Source organism: Gymnogyps californianus, chromosome 18 (genome assembly GCF_018139145.2).
Source record: "Gymnogyps californianus isolate 813 chromosome 18, ASM1813914v2, whole genome shotgun sequence".
Lineage (NCBI taxonomy): Eukaryota > Metazoa > Chordata > Aves > Accipitriformes > Cathartidae > Gymnogyps > Gymnogyps californianus.
The window spans coordinates 5,864,404-5,878,181 of NC_059488.1; the positions used below are offsets into that span (position 1 = coordinate 5,864,404).

At 53.7% G+C, this 13,778-nt stretch overlaps 2 protein-coding genes across 2 annotated transcripts; one reads left to right on the forward strand and one right to left on the reverse strand.

Moving 5' to 3' along the window:
- Window positions 1-1,305: 1,305 nt before the first annotated feature.
- On the reverse strand, window positions 1,306-7,394 carry COQ4 (coenzyme Q4). Its single transcript, XM_050907843.1, has 7 exons — window positions 7,306-7,394; window positions 6,964-7,151; window positions 6,378-6,474; window positions 4,557-4,659; window positions 4,080-4,209; window positions 3,090-3,183; window positions 1,306-2,466 (listed from the first exon to the last, which is right to left on the reverse strand). Exons 1-7 carry the CDS (start codon window positions 7,392-7,394, stop codon window positions 2,304-2,306), a joined length of 864 nt encoding a protein of 287 aa, XP_050763800.1. The 3' UTR covers window positions 1,306-2,303.
- A 70-nt stretch (window positions 7,395-7,464) lies between these two features.
- On the forward strand, window positions 7,465-11,945 carry TRUB2 (TruB pseudouridine synthase family member 2). Its single transcript, XM_050907842.1, has 8 exons — window positions 7,465-7,567; window positions 7,654-7,782; window positions 7,906-7,980; window positions 8,557-8,618; window positions 8,938-9,019; window positions 9,634-9,706; window positions 10,139-10,275; window positions 11,026-11,945. Exons 1-8 carry the CDS (start codon window positions 7,465-7,467, stop codon window positions 11,313-11,315), a joined length of 951 nt encoding a protein of 316 aa, XP_050763799.1. The 3' UTR covers window positions 11,316-11,945.
- Window positions 11,946-13,778: the final 1,833 nt, after the last annotated feature.

Sequence of the window (13,778 nt, forward strand, 5' to 3'; positions counted from 1 at the left end):
GGTGGAGCTGCCACTTGTCCACAGCGAACACATCCCCCCCCAAAAAATGTATTTTCGCATGGCTTGTGTCTGACCTGCCAAAATCACCCCCCCTCTGTTGCGCCGGCAGCCTGCCTTCCTTCTCGGAGACTCGACAAGCGACAGCCATGGTGAACAGGACCCGCGGTGGCTGTTAAGTGATCCGGCTGAGCAGATGCAGTTTAAAATTACATTACGTGCCATTTCTGTAGTGCTGGCACCAACCCGCCAAGGAACACGTGGCTGCGCGAAGGCGGCACAACCGCCGCCGGCAGCCTGAGCGCTGCATGGCCATGCTAAATAACCCAAAGTGCGGCGAAACCCTCTCTCACGACCATCATTTCCCGTGTTTCCTTGACTGCTGCTCACAGCTTCTGGAAGCAGCAAATCTTTGCTGCCCTTTGATTTAACCACCCCAAAGCTCCAACACATTTCCGATGCAGAAAAGCACATTTCCGGGTCATTTTAGGGCCAGATGCTTCTTTCATCTCGACCAGTGCAATAGGACAACCCCCACTCTGTGCGTTTTACTGGCAGCTGAAGGATGTGTTTATATGATATCCTTTATTATCTGCTTGAAATAACTCCGGAGGCCAAGGGGAGGCACAAGCCCAGTTTTGGAGAAAAACCCAAAGTCTGGCTCCAGGGGGGAATGGAGGGAGAAGTTGAAAATGGGGAGTCAGGGGGTGCAGGGAGCAAGCCAGTCCCTCTGTCCCAGTGCCTGCTCTTAAATGTAGCCCAAAACCCAAGAGTTTTGCCCTGGCTCAGCCTCCTAGGATGGAGCAACTCCGACCCCCAGTTGCACCGTCAGCTGCTGTTCCTGCCAGTCTGCTCCAGCATCCCACGGGAGACTGGGATGGGGCTGGCGAAGCTCACAGCGGGGCAATGCCATGTCCCCCGGCTGCCACCAAAGGACCCCAGTCAGAGCACCCCCTCCCTCCCCTGGGAACCAGGATCACTTTAGGAAGCCCCCAGCCTTGCCCCCCCTCCTACTTCACACCCTGATCTTCCCCTCTCCGGGCCTTTCTGCATTGACCACCGCAAGGAGCCACTCAACAGCCCAGCACCTCCAAATCCCAGCTGGAAAGATGTGGCTCCGCAGCCCATTTTGTGCCCCCGTCCCCAGGGATGTGCGGCCATGCACGTGCCCTGCCATCACCTACCACCGCAGACAAAGAACAGCAGACCCCGCTGGAGCCGAAAAGGGGTGAGGTTTCACATCAGGTCTCCCCCTCAGAGGGGGAGATGGGGTGGAAGGAGACGGGTAACAAACCACAAGCTCCACCATGGATTTTATTAAGCAAGAAGGAATTTCAACAGCAAACCCGTATGTACAAAGAGCCCCCGGCCTCGTGGCTCTCTGCCCTTGCATCTGACAGCTCTGCTCTCTGGCTGCTGGCAGTCTGGAGCCCTGTTTAATTAACCCAGACAGCAATCAGCTCCCAGACACAGCGCAAGCGGACGCCGTTTCTGTGCTCCCAGGATCCAGCCCCTGATTCCCGATCACGTCATTTTGTTGCCCAAGGAGGGGACGATTCTTATGGAAAACCCAGCGCAATCACACGGATTTCAGCAGTTTTGATGGGGAGGGACTACAGGGAGACGCGGCAGCCTGGGATCGGCTCTTCAACAGCCAATCCAGCCAGGATAATATCCAAAGGTATTTCCCTGCCTGCTCCCATGGGCATGCAATCGTGCACCGGCTGGTCTCCAAGGCATGAGACATGTCCCATATGACACATCAGGAGACCAGTTAGGCACCAGTACAAGATGGGATTTCACTCTTGCACACACCAAACCTGGGCTGTTCTGTAAATCACTGGTTTAGCTCCGGTCCAGGGCAGCCCTAAGACTTTAAGCCTCGATCTTCCCTGCGAGGGTAGGAGGAGAGATTTACCTATACAGCCCTAGAGCTGCAGAAGGCCAAGTTTGCTCCGCTGTGTTGTAAACCAGCTCTGCTCCCTCCCCATCCCAGCACTTCGGAGCAACAGCACTGGAGCCAGCAGCCAGACCCAGCTGGCAAAGGCACGGCAGGCCTCGCCATCCCTCCACTGAACCACAAACAGCAAAAAGGGTCAAGTTTTGTCACAGCACAGGGAGGTGCCACTTGGCCTCTACCAACAGGAGGGTGCCAGCTCTTGGCAGGAGAAAACTCAGCCCTCGGGTCCGTGGCGGCTGGTAGCAGAGCCACGCTGCGCTCCCGGGCAGGAGGAGATGGAACGCGGCAGGGGACGGCTGCTGTCTGCCAGCCGGGGATCCCCTGTTCCCTCCCCGTACTTGAGCTCTCACACTCGAACGGCCGGGGGAGGGAAGATGCCGATCTCCTCCCGCAAGGACTCCACTGACTGCTCCCAGCGCTGCTCGTAGTAGACGTTCAGGATACAGCTGGCGTTGCGCCCGCTCCGAATTGCCCAGGGAACCAGCTCGGTGGCCAGGACCTGCAGCTTTCTGGAACAAATGATACAGGAGGTGACAGTTTTGATTTCCATGTTTTGTTTTTCATTTCCTTCTCCAAGTCCCCATTGCAGGCAGATGCCAAACCCATGTGTCCCATGTACCGCTACACCCTTCTAGCATCCTCCTGCTTAACTCACAGGGGAAACTGAGGCACAGAAGACGACGGTGTGCCGGGAAGATTACAGTCAGCAGCAAACCCAAGACCAGAACTCAGGTTCTGCAATCCCCAAACTGTGCTGGGCCACCAAACCAGATGTGCTGGGGCAGGGAACGGCCGTCAGCGAGGGTCCTGCTGGCCCTCAACACATGCCCAGCCGAGGGCAGCCAGGCCTGCACATTGCTCCTCCGGCCTGGCATAGGAGATTCAGTGCTGGAAGTAGATGAAGCATCAGATTCTGCTCCAGTGACCAGGCAAAGCTGTGCCTCCTGCTGTCACCGCTTCCCTGGGCCATGGGGACAGAGCAGCAGGTTCACACGAGGGATCCCTGACTGACTCCTCCCTGCAAACTAGCAGTGTCCCCTCCTTGTCCCCAGGGGACACCGGAAAGCATCACCCAGGCTGGCGGGTCCCCAGGGCAGAGGCTCCCTCCTCATCGGCCGGTGCCGGTGCCTACCGTGCGCTGAGGCGGACGGGGCCGAACGCTGCTCCCAGGACACACATGGGCAGCCCCGTCTGGACGGCTTCGAACCACTTCACCACGACCTCGCCTGGGAGGGAGCAGGGAGGCCATGAGCGGGCAGGGCGCCCGGGTCAAGGGCCAGCCAGGGCCGCACGGTCCCGCAACGCAGGCTGCACGATCTGCCCCTTCCCGAGGATGGCTACGCACCCGTCCCCTCCGCGTCCATGGCAGGACTCAGGAATGCTTCCCAAGTCTGGCCGTGGCCTCATCCTGTGCCAGGACGAGCCTCGTTGTGCACCACCCACCCAACACGGACGGCCCAGGGCCCCCCGGGGAGCAGCACCCTGCAGTCGATGCCCCGCAAGCTTGGGAAACACCTCCTGGGCAGGCCAGCTCCCTGCGGATCTTTAGCAATGCAATTGCCGAAGCCTGATCCCCCGCGCGGCTCTCCTTGTCCCTCGGCATGGGACAGACCTTTTACAAATGCTGCCAGGGCTCAGCCAAAGCCTGCGTAGGAGACCTGACATGCCGGTTCCCCCAGCCTCACCAGCAAGGCTCAACTTGCGACTTGCTATTGAGTCAGATACAAAACGAGGGCAAAGGACACGGAGACGCGCAGATAAGGAGCAACCAGGAACCCCCCCGCTTCTGCCTTCGCTCAGAGCTTGTGAAACATCCCTCCCTCCATGCCACCCTCCCTGCCAGGCAGCAAACACCCACCCACCCACCTGCCCACCCAGCGGCTGCCTGCACCCGGGGCTCAGGCAGAGCATCTCCCAGCAGGGGAAAGATGACATCCCATGGGCTCTCGGTCACCACAGAGCCGGTGATGCAGGACAGTGACGATGCAAATCTGCCCGCACACCAACTTGGGCTGAGGATCGAGGAGTCCGACTGGCCCAGCCTGCCTCATTCCTGGGAGAGGCAGCCGAGCACCATCAGTGGGGTTTGGCAGCGCAGCCCTCTGAGCCCGCTGCTGCTCACCTAGCATGTTGGTTGGCATGCCCAGGAGGGTGTGCATCAGGTCGTGGACTTCCCGGTACCGCTGGATCACATACGCCAGCTCTTCATCATCAACAAACTTGGGCGGCATGCGGGTGTCTGGAGAAACCTTCTGCAAATCCAAAGACGTCCAATTCAGCCCCTTCCAAACCTCAAGTTTCTGGCCTAGTTCTTTAATGCACAGCAATATGTGGTCCCCTCCATCAGCGCATCTCCCAGCCCCCAATGATGGGGGTCAGTGTCATTTACATAGACCAAAACCAAGGACTGTGCAGCACTGGTGACAAATCCAGCATTGTCCAACACCCAGCATCTCATCCCGTCTCCCTGACTCCTTCTCATTCCCAGAGGGTTCCCCACAGGTTCCTCCATGGCTCCGATCTCCCTCTAAAGTGCATCCATGCTCCCGGCACGGGGATCAACTACAGCCATTTGCACCCTACGAAACCCCACACTCACGTTGTCCTCCAAGAACCGGACGTACTCTCGGCCCAGCGAGCCATCTGGCAGCCCCCGCAGCCTGGCCATGTCCAGGGTGGAGAGACGGATGCGAGGCCGTTCCCTGAAAGTAAAACACAGGTCAGTGAGCCTCCCAGTGAAACCCACAGCAGGGGGTCCTGGAGAAAAGGAGCTCCTGGAAACCCCCATCCCCTGCCTCTGCCCTTCCTTGGGCATTTTCCTTGCGTGGATCCTGACTGCTTGCTGCAGGGATTGCACCGTCCTTATTTCTGTTGCTGAGGCTGGGACACAAATTGCTTAAAGGATCTACCTGAAGCCTTGGCAATAAAAGAACTCTCATCTTGCACCCCTGTAGCAACTCTGGTTGGAAAAACACTGGTGTCCTCTGCACTGAAATGCTGCTGCTGTGTGGGCTGCTGGCCAGGCACAGCCCCCAGCAACAGCCACCCCTGGGGGAGCAGAGTTCTTTAGAGTCCCTGCAAAGCACCCAGAGCTTCAAAGGAACAACCCTAAAAAGGGGAGGGAATTTGTTCTAAACACAGGTTTAATTTCTCTCCTGCTCAGGCTTTCACCACCAGCCATGTGGCAGCCATGCATGGAAAGGTCTCCTCTCCAGGCTGTTGGCAAACGAGTGCCCCACAGCCCTGTAACTAAACAGAAGCCCTTTTATTTCCATGCACAGGATAAATTCTTCCCATGATAAAAGCCCTGCAGTGGATCCAGGAGCTCCTCAGCTCGTGGAGCGGAGGTGCCAGGCAGATAAGCAGGACTAGCACCAGCTTCACCCTGGCTGCAGACACTTCCTTGTGTTTTTGGTGTCAAAGGGACCTCAGCAGCTTGGGGGATTAAAAAAAAGACTTGTGTGCACAAATTGGACCACTGCAAATCCCTGCAATACCACGGGGCAAGGAGCAGGTGGGGACGTCTCTCCCCAGCCCTCGGTGCCTTTGCTGTCCCCTCTCCCTGGGCAGTTCCTCTGGGTCTCAGCCCCATCCTGGTGCTCCGTGTGCTTTGCCAGGTCAGTGTCCAGAGCCAGGATCAGGCTGCTCTGCACAAACGTACGGCAAAAGGCAGCTTTTCCCCAGCCCCTACATGGTACAACTCAAACAATACACAAGCGGCAGGTGTGACACACAACGAGGAGCACGGAGAAGGCAAGCAAATAAGCAATAAGAGCTTGGTTAATAAGAGACTCATGAAGTCCCTCCTGGTCCTCAGCCTTGCTGCGCTCGACAAGTCCCTGCAGACATGGAAGCAAAAGTGATCAAGTCTTAACAAGGAAGACAAGAGAAGTGGCCTCATTTCACAGCTTGGGGAGATGCTGCGGGTGCTGGGAAAGAAAATATGGAGGTGCCTAAGGAGGAGGCAGACCAGCGGAGATGAAGTCTCCAACGCAAGGAGATGCATCAGCAGGCACAGGGAGAAATCTATGGACGTGGTGGGGTTTCATCCATTGCTGAGCAGTGATGAAAACCCACTGTGTCCATGGATTTCTCCCCTGCGCCTGCTGATGCATCTCCTTGCGTTGGCACCTGCCAGTTCCAGCAGTGAAGTAGAACAGACAGACAGCAGCGCTTGAAATAGGGCTGGGCCCAGCAGCTACTGCACTCTTGCCCTTAGGCTTGCCACAGGGCTCTTGTGATCGTTAAAAATAAAGTAAAATAAACAACTTGGAGGGTTAGAGCTAAAAAAACGCCTGTGCCATTTTCAAGCTGGGGAGCACAGGGCTCTCCATAGGGCCGAAGGAACATGCTTGGCCTTGTGTCTCCCTCCCCACCATGAACCACGCAGTGAGGGAGGGACGGATGTGGAGGGACGCACTGGAGGATGCGGTAACCTTCAGGGTGGTGTTTCATCTTGTCTCGCAGGTTGGGCAGGGCAAGGCAGCCTGTGGTCTCCCCGAGGACTGCCACCATGTCTGAAAGAGAGACCAGAGAGTGACCCAAGAGTGGTTTTCACAACACCCAGGTGCCCTTGGTTGGCAGGTGAGGAAACGGGGCAACAAACCCCTTGGCCAGGACCGTGCAGGAAGCCTGCAGCAAACCAGGGAGCCCCACAAACCATGGATCTTCAGCCTCAGGGCTGCTCTGCCCTGGTGTCACCCGCAGGAAGGGATGTAGGAGCCGGCGTGAGGCCTGGGAGACCAAGGAGGAATGAGATGGGGCCAGATGGCATCACAGGGGGTCAGGATGAATCACTGGGGGGTGTTTGGGGTTCCTCACCCCCTCTCTTCCACAGCTTCCTGCCCTGGGCCAGGTCTCAGCCCTGCACTTGCCCCATTACTAAATGTCTCACGCAATGGGAGGAGAAATAAAGTCCCCTGAGAAACTCCCAGGAGACACGAGGCAGGATTTGCTGGACGTTAATAAGGACCCTGGGTGGAACGAGCCCCCGCGGCTCGGCTTACCGTGTCTGTAGGGGTCATAGAGAGCCATAAACGCCGAGCCGGCAGCCAGCAGCACCTTCTGCAGCGGGCTGGTGGGGATGTGCCCGGGGTACAGCTGGTAGCACCCTTCCTCCTCCTCCTCCTCCTCCTCCTCCTGCTCCCCGCTGCGTCCATCCCGGGCCCGCGGCTCGCTGTGGCTCAGACAGGCTCTGCCTGCGGGGAGCAGGGGTGAGGAACCCGCCCGGCGAGTCCCCAGCGCCCGCGGGGCACGGAAACGGGGCGGGCACCGCCCGGACGCCCTTGGGGCTGCCCGCGGAGGACGGGGACAGCGGGGGCCGGGACCGGGGCAGGGGAAAAAGGCACTTGCCTGGGGAACCGGGACCCACCCGTAGCAGCGGGACCCTCGCCCGCGCCGCCGCCGCCGCCGCCCGCCGCAGCAGCAGCAGCAGCATCCCCTCGCCGCCGCCGCCGCCGCCTGCCCCGGAAGCGCCCGGCGGGGCGGAGCGGAGCGGGCAGCGCGGCATGGCGGCGGCGGCGGTACCGGGCGGGCTCTTCGCCGTGTACAAGCCGGCGGGGGTGGCGTGGGGCCGCGTCCGTGAGGCGGTGGAGACGCGGCTGCTGCGCGGTGAGCGCGGCGGGGGTTGGTGGCGGGACCCCCCCCCCCCCCGGGGCCTACCGGCCGCCCCTGACCGCCCCCCGCTTCTCTTGCAGAGCTGAACGCGGCGTCGGGGCGCGCCCCGCGGCAGCATGTCCGCTTCCTGCCGGCACCGGCCGGGGGCGACGGCGGGGCGACGGGGCTGGTGGCCGCGAGGGTGCCGGTGCTGGCCGACCACCCCCTCGGTAAGAGCCGCCGCGGGGTCTCGGCCTGGGGCGGGGGGCGCCGGGACGAGGCGGTGGGAGCCCCGGGATGGCGGAGCCCCGGGCGGGCACTGCGGACCGGCCCCGACGCTGTCTCCGTTGCAGTCCGAGGCCCGCGGTTCAGGCGGCTGAAGATCGGAGCGGGTCACCGGCTGGACGTGAAGGCCTCGGGAGTCTTCGGTGGGTCTCGTCCCGCAGTGGCACCGCGTCCCGCTGGCTGCGAGGTGATGGGTTTCCACGTGGGGAAGAAGCGGTGAACGCTCAGCCATTACGCGGCAGTGCCCCTGGGTCTCACAACCCAGCTGGGAGTATAAATGCTAAAACACAGAATAAACAATCCAACGAGACACTGGCGATGCCAGCAGACAGGAGTGACCCCTTACCCCAGCACACAGGGCTTTGCTGTGAGAGACCAAGCTCCTGCCTGTGACACCGTCGGTGATCTGCCACGTAACCCCCCATCTCCGCTCCACCACTTGAATTGGCTTCACTGCGGCTGGCGCTGCTAAGCAGGTTGCCCTGAAGCACCCAGGTGGAAAGTTCTGGGCAAATCCAAGAGCCTTAGTTACAGCCTTCTAGTTTTAATGACAGGCAATAATTTGGGGGTCTAGTTGCACTGCTCAGACATGAATTCTAAGGAGATACGGCCATGTCTAGGGGGGAAGAAAAGTAGCTTGAGCGTGCAGTGCTGTGTAAATGCACGTCAGTAACTTTCTGTGTGGCTGAGTAACGAGTTCCCCATCTTCTGTGTTTCAGTACTTGGCATAGGCCACGGGAACAAGCTGCTCGCTGATCTGTACAGCTGCCACCTGACCAAGGTAGGTGTTGGCTCTGAACGGCCTCAGAATATCCGAGTGCAATCACACACTTGATTCCTGCCCCAGTGTCCCGGACTGGCCTTGTGACGGTGATTCTGCTTTTGAGTCTCAAACCCACCAACGCTTTTGAGAGCTTTTCAGGGTCCAGAATTTCATCCTTCACGTGAGCATCCACACCTGGCCATATGAGCAGAGGACGCTGCTGTCTTTGTGCAACATCGTTATAGCCTGCACTTCCTAGCAGCTACATGGCAGAGTATTGCTACTCAATTGCTTGGAGTATTTCTTTGATAAATTGCACTTTTTGTACTTCTTCAAGGTTTACACTGTTGGTGGGCTGTTTGGTAAAGCCACTGATGACTTCTCAGACACAGGGAAGCTAGTAGAGAAGACAACATTTGGTAAGAAACTGATTTGTTTTTTAAAAAAAAAAACAAAAACAGAACACCAAACAAACAGCATGCTAACTGTAGAGCATTTAACCAGGTAAATTGCACAATGGTAAAAGATACAGGCTAAGATAAAAAGCTTTACAGGCTTTCTAGTCATTATTTTTACATGCAGCCCATGTGCAATCCTGATGTTCTAGGGCACCTGTTTTAAATATAACCACAACATACACAAAGCCAGTATGAGTCCTGATCACAGTGGTTGCTACTGGATTGGGTGGGACCCAGATCTCTCTGTGAATACTTAGAGATAGTGGTTAGAAGCCTTCATTGAATGAAACTCTTCAAACACCCGATAAGGGAAACTAGAAGTAACATCTTGAAATCAATTAAGCAAAATAATTCTTCCCTTTGTAGTCCAGCGCTGTGCTGCTCTGTGCATTACCACGGTACAGCCAGGAGAAGTGACTCTGCCAAAGCCACCTCTCGGCGGTTCTCGTCAGCCCATTTTGATGTGACTGCCTGCCAAAGGGACAGTAATACCCTGATGGCACATTTCAGACTGCTGTCTCTTTCCAGTTTCTGGATGGATAATTGAGGCTTTGTTTCTACCTTAATATTTGCAGATCATATCACAAGGGAGAAGCTGGAACGGATTCTTGCCATCATTCAAGGAACAAATCATAAGGCCCTGCTGATGTACGTATCCAATGGGGAAATGCAGTTGACCTGATCTGACTGCCATTTGCTGGTCTTCAAAACAAATGAGATGATTTTCTTTGCATAATCAAAGTCTTTAAAGGTTGGAGTGCTAGACAGGAACAGAGAGAAGTTACTCTGAGTGCTCTGTGCTCTGGTTAGAGGTTGCAGTTAAGTGTCCTTGTATCCTGAAATCTCCAGCTATTTTAGGACCTACTAGCTACATTAGGACCTACAAAAACATCTTGTAGACATGACCAAGTACCTCCCTCCCAAACTGTGCTATGCTACTGACAGTACACATATGCAAAGACTCAACACATAGGCAGTTTTAAGAATAAAAATTGCAGCTCTGCTTTATTGGGGGTGGAGATATTTTGAATCCCATTGAAGAGAAGTACTAAGTGTCTGCTCCCTTTTTTCGTTTTCCAGGCATTCTAACATTGACATGAAAACACAAAAGGCATACGAGCTGGCTGTCAAAGGGTTGATTCGCCCCATGGGAAAAAGCCCTCCGATAATCACAGCAATTCAATGCCTCCAGTTTGCACTTCCAGAATTCCAGCTAGGTAGGACTGGTACAAAAATACTGGGGAAGTCTGAATCTATATGCACATAAGTTGGTAAACTTCAGTTTCTTATTCATGATTTAATGCAAAATGAGATGGTGGGAACTTTGTATCAACATGTAACTGGTAATCTCTGCAGAAAATTTAATGTTTTGTAGTTTCCAGAGTCACAAAAGCACCTCCTCGTTAGATGAACTCTTTAGCTCGGTGGAAAGATTTTTTTGGTAGGGCAAGATCTGGAACCCTCACAATACCAAAGCTGCTTTATAAATCAAGCTGTGCACTTAGCTCACCGTTTTTTCCCTGCTAGTTCCAGGTCTTAGACTGAAGCAAGAAAAATTGCATAGTGAATACCTACAGGGCAAAATTCTTCCTTATCGCAATGTTTCAGTGTAATGCAGTTCAGTGTGTGTTTTTTTTTTTAAAGCATGCTTTGCTTTCCTGCAGCCAGTCTCCTCACAAATTGTCTTATTAAAAAGGTACCTTTTCTTACCCACTTTGAAATACCTAAATTCCTACATTACTCTCCTGCATCTGTGAGTTTGTTGTCTAAAACATTCACTTTGGGAGAGGCTAAGACACCCTGCAGTATTCCAGAAAATCATAATCCACCCGTGCTGTATCTTAAATAGTCTCGTCTAACAAACCAGTTCTTTCAGCGTAACTGTGAGTGATGTCTGGATTTACAGACAAAGTCTGAGTTTGTGTCAATGCTTTGCTGCTTCTGAACGAATCTCTCTGTCCTTCTAGAAATCCATTGCTTGCATGAGACTCAGCAGTACCTCCGAAAAATAGTTCATGAGATCGGTCTGGAGCTGAAATCATCTGCTGTGTGCACACAAGTGCGAAGAATACGCGATGGTGTTTTCACACTGGATGATGCTCTCCTGAGAACCCAGTGGAACCTGCAGAGTATACAGAATGCAATTTGGGACTGTCAGCTTAAAGTGAAAACAGAGTTAGAGAAAACACTAGGCCATCAGGATAAAAGTGGTCTTCATAAGATGGATGCGGAGACGGCCCACGCTGCAGACAGCTGAGTGTGTGCTACGGAGGGAACGTCCACAAGCAATCTCTGTAGCACAATAACGCAGCTACATGCTGACAGCATGATGGACAGCAGAAGGACAGAGGTTAATTGCAGTTCACTTCCACCCTTTCCTTGAGATGACTTTAATCAGAGAGGCATTTTTTTCAGTGACAGGCTGCATAATTTTTTTTAAAGCATCGCAAACAGTTCATTAACAGGAGTTAGCTGTGCCAAAATTCCTGTTGACTTCGGGAACATTAGGTTGCTAAGGGATATAAAAACCCATCCCCAAATTGTTTAGCCGCAGGAAATAGACAGCGTCTTAGAGAGCTGTATTCCCTTGATTGCACAGATTTGTTTGTTCCTTGCAACTGGCAGCATAACTTATCTCCTATACAGATTTTATTTTCCCTCTGTTGTCCTAGAGTATTTTCTTTCCATTAGCCCTGCTTTCAGACACGTAAGAGCTCAAAAGAGGGATGTGCAGAAGAAAACCCGGCTTAACAAAACAATGCAGGGAAGTGGTTATATCCAGAGTAGGCGTGTGTGAGGAGGAAAGTGGCTTGTAATAGGGATTGGTGCATAAGATACACAAGAAATAAAACTGAAAGTGACCTAAAGGGGAAGAGGCTGGTTCTTGGCTCAGTACTCATCCACGAGTACACTGACTCATAAAAAAAAAAAGCATGCTGCCTTTTTTTTTTTTCTTCCCCCCCCGAGGAACCAAGGGTGTTCGGGGGTCTCTGGTATCGTGCTCTGCAGCAGCTCCATGCAGACAGCACGTGCTGCCCTTCAGTGAGACTCTGTAAGCTCTGTAATACCATTTGTTCCCTGTTAGCTCATTATAGCTGGGTCTGACTTAACAGAAATATACTTTCTAAATTTAAATTAAATGTCTGAAGTTACACTTACCATTATTGCACTCAATATTTTTCCAGCTATACACTTAGCTAGCAAGTTTGGAGAATTATTTATAGAAAGAAGATCTGTTCTATTCCTCTTCTGGATTTGGACAAAGGCCAGCATATCTCATCTTCCACATGACAGCCATTAAGGTACAAGAAGTAACGCTGGGAGGAGCAGTAAGAGGGGCCATGATGAAGTACCTAAGTGGCAGAGTACAGTCCTGTCCTGAAGCACCCCAGGAGTCATTAACTTAGACCCTGGAATCTTTCAGTTCTGGGTTTCCCTGCTCTGCACAGAGCAGCCAGAACAGCAGCAGAGCGTAGCTGCCACCGTGTGGCACGTTACCCTGCCAGCTCCAGAGCCGCAGGGACTCCCCAAGGGCAGTTTGCTCTTACCTCAGCTGGTTGGTTCTGTGTGCGGTCATCCTCCCTGGACGAGGAACTGGGGTCAGGGCACCTTCCACGGACAACTGTCTTGTGCTAACTGAAGTGTAAACCCATCACTGCAAAAGCGTGAGTTCTGGAGCCGGGCAGAACACTTGCACAGCTACAGCTTCAAGTTTTAATCCTAGTGCTCCTATAAGGAGGGGAAGAAAACACAGACTTCTCTGTCCTTAAATAACCTTCAGTAACTTTGGTAATGGAGTATACTTCTTCCCCCATGACTCACACCTAACACAAACTGAAGGAATTTCTGTACATCCCATTGCAAAAACCATTTCCAGTTGTGTGTGCCATTGGCAGACTAACGTTTTGGTTGGAACACTCCAGGCTAAACCAGTTCTTCCACACAGAAAACACCAGCCGAAACAGCAACGTGGGTTTTGAGAACAAAGTTAGCATTTCCCAATTCTAGCCTTCTTGTGACTTTTTTCCTCCCCTTAAAACTACTCCAAACCACAGTTTTCTACACTTGGCTAGAGGTGTTTATGGTGGGGAGGATATACCTGTAACCATACCCATGCGAGTCCACTTATATGGCCGCAGTAAATACCCTCCGGAGAAGCACAGCTGCACGTTAGCAGAGACTTGCTTGAATGAATCACAGAATACACAGGCTTTGTCTGTCCCCTTGCTTTAGACCCCTCCCCACAGCTTTTGTGGCAAAACAAGATACTTACTAGTGATGCTTCTGTGCCAGGTCCAGAACCAAGAGCACAGAAACAATTATCTGTTCTCAGCAGCAGCCTTGTGACCGTTTTCTGGTTTCCAAGCACTATGAAGACAGACTCATTTGATTCAAATTTGGAAATAACGAGCAGACTGCAGCATGGGCCTGACTGGAGACCAGGGGGCAAACTTACTGGCAAGAAGGTCTTAGAAGTAGAAATGGGCAGAAGGACATCAAGCTTGAGCGAAAAAGGGACAATGGATCTGCAGTCAGCAGAGCACTTTATCACTTAGAACTGCCCAAAGCAGCCAAATTTAGTCTGTGCAGTCACCCTCAATCCTGACACCTGACATTGAAACACTCATGCTCTCAACATAATTTTGTGTTTAGGACACGGCTCACTTTCACAGTGACTCTGCATTTAGAGGAGAGTAAAGGTAATTCTGCACTTACCCAT